This window comes from Balaenoptera ricei, chromosome 15, assembly GCF_028023285.1.
Source record: "Balaenoptera ricei isolate mBalRic1 chromosome 15, mBalRic1.hap2, whole genome shotgun sequence".
NCBI lineage: Eukaryota > Metazoa > Chordata > Mammalia > Artiodactyla > Balaenopteridae > Balaenoptera > Balaenoptera ricei.
In genome coordinates, this window is record NC_082653.1 from 29,808,960 (window position 1) to 29,818,929 (window position 9,970).

Below are 9,970 nucleotides of genomic sequence, written 5' to 3' on the forward strand. Positions count from 1 at the left end.
GATCTCGGGTGGCCTCGGCCTGTGGTGGTTTGAAGCAGCATCTCAGTTCCCAGACCAGAGATTGAAGCCGCGCCCTGTGGCATTGAGAGCATGGAATCCTAACCGCTAGACCACGAGGGCCAGTGGCTAGTGACAAGGCCCTGGATCGTCTGCTTTGTAGAAATGGATTTCAGCAAAGAGATGGAAAGTAGTGAAACAAGTAAAGTGTTTATTAGGAGGAAAAAAAGTACGTGTGGATAGACACACAGGGGTGGGCTCAGAGAAAGAGTAGCACCTCTGGGGTAGTTTAAATCACTTACGTGGGGCATTTCTTCTGGGTTTCCTCTGGCCCATCGTCTTGCTTTGCCTGGCTCTGAGTCCACATTTGATCAGACTCAGGGCCCCCCACTTTGGGCAGTTGTGTGTCTTTTAGCCAAAATAGATTACAGCCCTAGGGTTTCTGGAAAGAAGAACATATTATGGTCTGGCACCCCCTCCATTCTCTGACCGCTGAGGAACCTTTCTGTGCACGTGTAGTTTGGGAGGTCTCCTTGACCTCAAGAATGAGAAATATGTGTTCTCTTTATCTTTTATCCAAGCAGCACTCAGCTTCTCCTTGCTCCTGCCATTATCTTTATCTTGGAGTGTCTGTCCACAGGGGAAGGATTCCAGCTGCTCAGCCTGGGGCCCATCTATCGCCTGCCTCAGAAACCTCACTCAGGCTGGAGTCTGGCTCTTTGGCTTTTTACCAGAGATCCTGGTTAAGGGCTAAGCTGGTACCTTCAACTGGCAACACGCCAATTGGGATTCGGCAAAGCAGACCAAGTTCAATTCATAGGAAGAGCGTTTAAATTGTAATGGTAACTGAAAATTAGCTTTCACTGTTACCATGTCCTTGAGAAACCTATTTGTAAATCATGTGCCCCTTTGATATGTATGTAAATCTTTTTAAAAGCTAAGAAGTATGTTGTTTTTCTTAAAGGCCTGGCAGCCATCTCGGAAATAAACCATTAAGGAAGATATTGCCCTATCTTCCCGTCATGTGGGAATTTAGCTTCAATGCGTAGCTCAAAACTATAACTACCTCCTTGTCATAGAGTTAGAAGTTGGTTTTTTTTTCTTTCAAATAAAAGTAATTAGTGTTCTCAGAGGGACAGCAGTGAGCAATGTCTTGAAGCAGGATCTTACTTCCCTGCCCAGGAATTGAACCTGAGCAGCCTGGATGGAAACCTGGAGTCCTAGCTGCTAGCCCACCAGGGGGTAGAGGCTGGAAGCAAAGTTGCCCTGGCTCTTGCCCCGTTGTAACAAGAATGTTTCAAGGAGGCAAAAACTGTAAAAACGGGTACAAGTTTATTAGTAGAAGCACAGCACAGGACTTCCCTGGTGGCACAGTGGTTAAGAATCCGCCTGCCAATGCAGGGGACACGGGTTTGAGCCCTGGTCTGGGAAGATCCCACATGCCAGGGAGCAACTAAGCCTGTGCACCACGCTACTGAGCCTGTGCTCTAGAGCCCTTGAGCCACAACTACTGAGCCCATGTGCCACAACTACTGAAGCTCGCGCACCTATAGCCCACGCACCGTGACGAAGAGTAGCCCCCGCTCATCACAACTAGAGAAAGCCCGCACGAAGCAACGAAGACCCAACACAGCCAAAAATAAATAAATAAATTTATTTTTAAAAAAAGCACAACACATGGGAGAGCTCACAGGAAACAGTTTATTTATTTAAGACAGATGCAAGGCAGAAATACACACCTGAAGAGAAAGGGTGTGGGCACCCTCCCTAATGAGGAGGAGTGCAGTAAAGAGGTGGTTAAATCATTTATACAGGGCAGTTCTTCTGGGTCTTTGTTTTCCTCTGGCCAATTATCTTGCTTCTTTTCCCACATCTGACCTGCCCTAAGACCTTCCCCAAATATGTGTGTGCCTCCTTTTGCCAAGATGGATTCCAGCACAAAGGCTAGTAGGAGGTCTGACAACACCTATTATGTGATGACACCCCCTCCATTTTTGACCTTCCTGCACATGTACAGTTGGTGAGGTTTCCTTGACCTCAGAGTGGTTGTCTTATCTCTTTACTCTAGCAGAGCTCAGCTCCTGCCACTAACTTTGTCCTTGGAGTGTCTACGGAAAACAAAACTCCAATTTACTCCACTTGACAAATTCCAGCTGCTCAGCCCAGGGACCCATCTATCTCCTACCTCATCGGCACAGGTGGCTACCCCCAATTACCAGGTGAATTTAGTATGAACTGTGAAAAAAAATGTACAGTAAACAAAGTTGTCAAATCCTCTTATAAGAGGACAAATTACCATTAACCTTGAGAACATGTTTGTAATGGGTTGTATCCACTCAACTATATAAAAATTGGGATTTCTCCTTTGCAATCTCAGAAGATTGCCTATGATGCATTTCACAGTCTGGTTTAACACTTATTCAATAATAAAACTGTTTTCTTTCTTTTCTACATTTGCGGAGAGAACTATCTGGGTTGGCAGGCAATTTTATTCTTAATTTTCTCCAACACCATCTCTTCTTCCACCCTCTCATTTCTCTTCACCTTCCAGACATTATTACTAAACTCAGGGCCAGGGCTTACCACTCGAAAATCAATACCCTAGAGGCAAGTGTTTGTAGAAACAGAAAACGTTGCTTTTAATTAGAAAGCTGGCAATGTGGGGAGAAGGTGGACTCATCCCAAAACCACCTCCAAAGATTCTGCTTGGCCGTGAAAGTTTTCAAAGGGAAAAGGGGAAATAATCTCAGTTAATCATTGAGATAGGGGATCAAACTGTCACCATCTCCCACTGCATGCAGACTTGTCAACTCCTCCTGATCTTTCTTTAGATGTTACCTTGTTCAAACAGTTTGTTTGCAAGATTGCTAACGGGGAAGCTAGGGAAGAGATCTGGTCATCTGTTAATTACTTATTCTTCATTTCTACTTCTTTGATCTATGGAAAGAACCAACAGTTTAGGCAAGGCGTTTTGTGATCAAAAGATTTGAAAGGTGTGCTTGGGCCAGAGGTGAGTAGAGCATGCGGTGCCTGGTTTAAGGTTACTTACAATATAACTTTGCTAAAGTGACAAGACAAAAAGGGCCTCCTGCAAAGAGCTCTTTCCTGTAAAGATCTCCTTCCTGCCAAAAGCTGCTTACAGTATCAGCCTTGTAAGACTTCTAAGGCTTAGTTCCAGATCAAAGGTAAGGGCACAAAGCAGAAGTCCAATGTCCAAGTCTAAGTTCAGATATTAAATCCTGCATAAACCAGGCTACCAGGCTGAATGAAGCTTGATTTCATTTGTACTTTCAACTAACTGTGCTCTAACTCACCCTAATCAGATACCATTGAGAAGAATACATCTGAACTTGCATAGTCCTAACGATAAATAGGAAGCTTCATTTGTAATGTACGAGTGGTATTGAACTTGACTTCACATAAAATGTCTTGATTTGCTCTCCGCATAAAAAGTTAGCTTTGGGAAGTGTGGTAGTTAATTTTATGTGTCAACTTGGAGGGTGTTTTTGGATGAGATTAACATTTAAATTAGTGAACTTTGAGTAAGCAGATTGCCTTCCATAAGGTGGGTGGGCCTCATCCAATCAGTGGAAGGCCCGGCCTCCCAGAGCAAGAGGAAAATCTCCAGCAGACTGCCTTCAGACTGGAACTGCACCATTGGCTCTTCTGGGTCTCTAGCCAGCCAGCCCACACTGCAGGTTTTGGACTTGCCAGCCTCCATAATTGTGTGAGCCTATTTCTTACAATAAACCTCCATCTATACAAATACATACACACACAAACACATACACATACACATACACACACACTATTGGTTCTATTTCTCTGGAGAACTCAGACTAATACAGGAAGAATGATAGATTCTGAGCTTGTTTGACATAAAGAGCTTAGTTTCATCTAAACATGCTCTAACTCATAGTGAGATATTTCATTTCAAATGTTCCTGAACGTGAACCTTAGTTGAAGGTTTTTCTGCCTGTTTTCAACAAACTACTTAGTTTCAGACAGATTTTTATCTAAATCACCATAGGAACTTATCTTAGACATGAATGTATGATTCTGACATTGTTGTCACTTAAGCTGCTTACATTCATCCTAATTTGTTGTAAGTTACAAAAACAAGGAAATTAAGAGAACAACATGTAACTGTGAGCTTATTTTCTCTAAAGCTTGCTTAGATTCATGTAATTTGGCTGTAAATCATTTATATTTGCACTATCTCACCATTTCACACTTCAGAAGAGAGGAATATCTGGTTCTTTGCTTGTATACAAATATACTGCTTGGTTGCACAGTTTCATCTATATTTCCACTAACTTAACATTATAAGTTAAGTGCTTTTGAGGACTAAGTCTGCCTCTGAACTAGGTTTCACTAATACTGCTTAGATGCACATTACTCTAATGTAATTTGAGATTGTGTGTTTGTGTCATATATGTATTTCTGAGCTAGTTTATATATATATATATATATATATATATATATATATATATATATATATAAAATTTATATATCACTTATGAAGCTTATAAATTTCATTTATAATGGATGAGTGATTTTGAGCTTGATTCCACATGCACTAGCTAATTTATTTATTTATTTATTTATTTTTTTTTTTACAGAAAAATCAGTCTTTTATTTCCCCTTGCCTACAACGCTCTTTGCCACCCTGGCTGCAGCGGGGAACATTTAAAAATAGAGACCCCCAGGAGTGCCCTGCCTGGTGGCCTCCTGGTTAGGATTCCAGGCTTTTGCTGCCGTGGTCTGGGTTCAATCCCTGATCAGGGAACTGAGATCCCGCAAGCAGCGCAGCGCAACCAAAAACAAAAAAACAAAAACAAGAGAGACATCACCCCACGTGGTCGATTTCTTCCAGCTGGACAGAGTATATCCCTTGAGTTTTTTTGGATTATCTTCTAAATTTAATATGCATCAGGGTTGAGAATGACTAACTCAAAAGGATCATAATTTTCAATTTATGAAGTTAAACCATTACGGATTTAATCATCATTAAGAGCTGAAAGTGGCAGGCTAAAATACGTCGGGCCAGAGCAGAGGTCTAGGTGACTTCCAAAGTGCTCTCTTTTTGTAAAACATGCTCTTGCGGCTACACACCACACACACACACACACGTATGTTCAAATGTGAAACAAAACATGTTGCAAGCCATGCTCCATATGGAATGAAAAAGTTCTCAAGATCATTTCTAAACGGATCTGATGCATTTTTAAGTAGCAGGTTCATTTAGAAACAAACCCCCAAAATGGTTACTTAAAACCCTGCCTTGCAAAACAGAAAAATCTGCAATAAGATCAATAGCTCTTTAAAATGAGAAATGTTGTCAGTTTTGAGAAATGATGTCCAGATTGGCAATGTGTCTCATGGTGGGCCTTCCGTGGGGACAGTTCCAGGGATGGTCCATCTCCCCCATGTGAGTGATGAGTTTCTTCATCTCACTTGTGTTAAGAGCAGTTCCAATCATCACAGACTTCCGACAGGCCCTGGAGGCAAACATCTGCCTGACCCGGGAAGGCCGGCACATGACACCGGGGCTGTCGCTCAGCATGAAGATCAGTTCATCTATGTCCTGGGGTCCAAAGGTCCAGCTTTTACTAGTTGGCAAGGAAATCAATTTAGCTCTTTCAGTGACCGGCGCGTCTTCATCGATAACAAAGTCAAAGCCATTCTTTCTGAATATTTCCAGATTTTCTATTAGAACTGCTTCATTGACAGCCGTTAAGTTGAGAGTCTGAGGTGCTATAAGCCTTTGACCCTGGAGAACAGTGTGCTGTTGAAGCATCTCGAAGTTGTATTTCTCATCCGTGGCATGCTGGTCCACTATGAAGATATCCGCATTCAGTTTGGTGATGATAAATCCCAAGTTAAACTGACCAATGATTTCCATTTCTGCAAACATCGTTTTGCTTATCTCTTTACTTAGTTCATCTTCTGCTGCTTGATTTTCTCCAGGGCAAATCTTTGCCCGAAACTTCCTATAATTTTGTCCACCTTCTCGTTGCTGTTCTTGCTGACATAACTGCTTTATTCGTTTGGCTAAAGAACTCATAGAAAAGTCAAGGGGCACTATTTTCTTGTTAATTTCAACAGCTACATCCACCTCATACGTTGAAGCGTTCTGAGTTTTCACGGACTCTGGAGGGACATCGGGATTTAAAGGAACCCCTTCTTTTTTAAAACGTTTTGCATTTGGGGATGAGAGGTGAGTAGGCTGCAGCAAAACTCTAGGTCGGGAGCCGCTTTCTTCGTGGTCTAAGTGGCAATTCGTGCCCGAAGGACGATGGTCAGTTTCAGGTAACTTCTCCAAAGACTCCACATTTTCTTGCGAAAACCCATCTTTGGGGGAGCTTGCCACATGGTCACTGCTGGGGTGGCTGCCCGTTTTTGGGGCGCTGGACCCCTCCTCAGAGCCAGCAGATGCACTGCTGTGCCCCCAGCCCTCCTCCGTGTCCACTCTGCCCATCGGGTCACAGGGCCCCTGAGTGGAAGTCATCCCTTCCTCCCGAGGTTCAGAGATGTGCTTCCGGGAGCAGAGGGGCCCTGAAGCGCTAGGAAATGGGGTGCTGCTTTTCTGTCGTGGAGAAATCCGTCTTGGGTCAGTGGCCTTCGGGCCCCGAGACTTGTTCTCCACTGTGTGACGAAGGGAAAAGGCCTCTCTCAGTCTGGAAATGGTCACTGCCCTTTTCTCTTCCCCGCGAGTCCTTAACAGGGCGGGATCATCCTGCTTTTCTGGCACGGGCTTCTCCACCTCTGCTGAATGCCTTTTTATTAAGTGACCTTCGACATCAAACAGCGGCTGCTGACTGACGTTGAGTTTGTTAACGTCATTATCGAACATTCCTATCAAAGACGTCTTTAAAACTGCCAACAAAAGCTTCTCCTCCTGTAGTAAAATTTGCCTCTTATCTGGAGTAACGTTGATGTCGACACATTCCATATCAACAGAAATGTTAAGAACAACAAATGGATACTGATGCCGGTTATACATGTGATAGATCTCATTCACAAGTCTGGAAACCTTTGCTGGGTCACAAGGCCGCCGATTGATAAAGAAAAACTGTCTGTCCGTTGAACTTCTTCCCACGCCGTGAGCACAGTGAGAAATAAAACCTGAGATACAAAACAGGTTATGCAGAGCCTGGGAAGAGCTCAGCCCGTATTCTTCACACACAGTGTCACTAGGGGGCAGCTGCACGAAAGGGATGAGGCTTTGCAACTGTTTCTGCCCAAATACAGATCCGATATTTTCCTTCATGCTGGAGCCTCCACTGGTGCACACCACAGGCTGCCTCTTACCCTGTCCAATCTGATTGGTGCAACTTAAACGGACGCCCGCTGAAATGATACAGTAGGCGTGTAAGACCTGGACCATTTTGGAGAACTCCTTTTTAATATTCCTTTGAAACTCCTTATGGCGCACAGGTAGCGTATAAAATAACTGCTGCACGCTGACTGTCGTCCCTCTGGGTCGTGGGTACGGGGTTTTCTGGAGGATTTTTCCATTGTGATCAAACACCAGTCGAGTCCCAACCTTCGCAGATGTGTGGCAGGTAGAAATAGTTACATCATTAAGCCTTCAAAGTTTTCCTCTTCTACCCCACATCCATTGTCTGAAACTTCAATGAGCTCCACGCCATAGTCTTTAAGCCTGAGCTCAATGTTAGTGGCACTGGCATCCACACTGTTTTCTACCAACTCCTTCACAGCAGTGCTTAGACTAAGAACCACTTGCCCAGAACAAATCTGATGGACTGACTTCCGATCGATAGGTTTGATGGCCTTAGCAAGTTCTGAACTCGGCCCGTCGGCTCGCTCCATGGATGCAGAGCCTAACTCGGGAATCGGAACAGTTTGCGCCGCCGCTCCCACGGTTTGGGGGGGTGGAGGGAATCTCCCCCCCTGCCGCCCATTGGCTGCTTCCGACCTATTTTTTTAATTTTTAAAAAAATATTTATTCATTTATTTTGGCTGTGCCAGGTCTTAGTTGTGGCACGTGGGATCTTAGTTGCAGCACGCAGACTTCTTAGTTGCAGCATGCGTGCAGGATCTAGTTCCCCAACCTGGGTTCGAACCTAGGCCCCCTGCATTGTGAGCACGGAGCCTTACCCACCAGGGAAGTCCCTACACTGGCTAATTTAGACCAGCTACACTCTAACTCCTTAAGAAGTTACAGTTTCTCTTGAGAACAATGTCTGAGTCTCAGCTTGTTTTTATTAATATGCTGCTTAATTTTGACTAAATACACTCTAACTCACTTTAAGGAGAAGGGGACTCAGCAGGAGACCCAGCTGGGAAGATTGCCGGTTGGCTCTGGCTAGGGGGACATACGTAGCCTCTGAAGCAAAATATAGGGGAATCACTGGCAGCACAGGTTGGCACTTAGACTCTGAAATGGAGACTCAGCTTCTGGAAGAGGGATTGGGACTTAGGCTCTGGAGCCAGCAGTGGGTTCTCATCCTCTGGAAAGAAAGCAGGGGCACGGCCTCTCATGTGAGAGGTAGGTACTGCCTATGGAGCCAAAATCCAGACTCAGCCTCTAGAGAGGGGAGTGTGGACCTAACCTTTGAGGAGAGCTCTGAAGACTTACCTTTTGGATCGAGAAGCAGAGAGTTAGACTCCAGTGAGGGAAGCAGGTTGTAGTCTCTGTGGCACCAGGTGACTGCTGCAGCCAAAACTGGGACCCATCAGCCTCTGTAAGGGGTCATGTGGACCTAGCCAATGGGGTGTGTGGTGGAAACTTAGCCTCTGGTTGGAGAAGTGGGGTCTTTAGCTTCTGGTGTGAGGAGTGGGGTCTTAGCCTCTGAAATGGGAGATTAGGACTTAGTTTCTGGAGCCGAAATATGGACTCAGCCTCTGGAGGGGGAAGTAGGGACATAGTCACTGGTGGTCTCAGTCAAATCAGCTTCGGTCTGTCATGAGGAAAAGAGGGGTCTTTGTGCCAGGCCTGAGGAGCTCCCCCTAGCGATTGAGGAAACTGGGAAATTTTGAGATGAATGTGTTTTCTGAGCTTGTTTGCATATGTAAAATTTACAAAGTACTTCTGAAGCTGTTTGAAATGAATGAATGATTTCGAGATTGATTTCACATAAACTCTTAAATACACTCTAAGTTACCCTAAGGAGGTCCTTTTGGGAACACTTGAGTCTGTATTTGTTTTAATATCAACTGTTACATATGAATATCTCTAAGGAGGAATAAGAAGTTTCATTTGAAATGAAAGAGTGATTTTGAGCTTGATTTCACCTAAAATGCTTAGTATTAACTATATTTATTCTAATTCCTCACAAGTAAATTAAAGAATAATGACATATTCCCTAATACTGCTTAGATTTATTTAAATTGGTTCTAACTCATTCTTATTTGCTCTCTCTAACCATTAGAAGTTTCCTTAGAGGGGAATGTCTGATTCTTAGCTTGTTTACAAACATACTGTTTGTTTGCAGACATACTGCTTATTTGTACACATAGTTTAGTTTCATCTTTATTTTCACTAACTCAACATAAGGCACTGTTGATTTACCTTACATATAAGTGTGTGATTAACACTGTTTTCACTTAACCTACTTAATTTGCTCTAATTTGCACAAAGATAGTACTTTTGAGGTGACGGTGTGTTTCTGAGCTTATTTGCACATAAAAAAATTTTATATAGGACTTTAAAGATCATACATTTTATTTTAAATGAGTGCTTTTAAGTTTGACTTCACACAAACGCAATTTGTTCTAATTTCCCATGCCAGGTTAGGTTTAGGAATGCTTCTTAGATGTATCTTAATTTGCTCTAACTTGCAGTAAGATCTTTTAGTTTGAAATGTTTCTGAGCTAATTTGTTAATTTGCATTTCTGAGCTAATGTGCTTCTAGCTCACTATAAGAAATCAATATTGCTTAGTTTTCATTTTAACTAAACTGCTTGGTTACATTTGTATACGCTCTAATTCACAAGAAGTTACTTT

At 43.3% G+C, this 9,970-nt stretch overlaps 1 protein-coding gene across 1 annotated transcript; it reads right to left on the minus strand.

Annotated features, from left to right (window-relative positions):
* Positions 1-4,610: 4,610 nt before the first annotated feature.
* On the minus strand, positions 4,611-7,907 carry LOC132349121 (mismatch repair endonuclease PMS2-like). The gene is given in 2 exon segments (XM_059897274.1): positions 4,611-7,584; positions 7,587-7,907. Coding segments are annotated over 2 exon segments (2,493 nt in total). The 5' UTR covers positions 7,834-7,907; the 3' UTR covers positions 4,611-5,338.
* Positions 7,908-9,970: the final 2,063 nt, after the last annotated feature.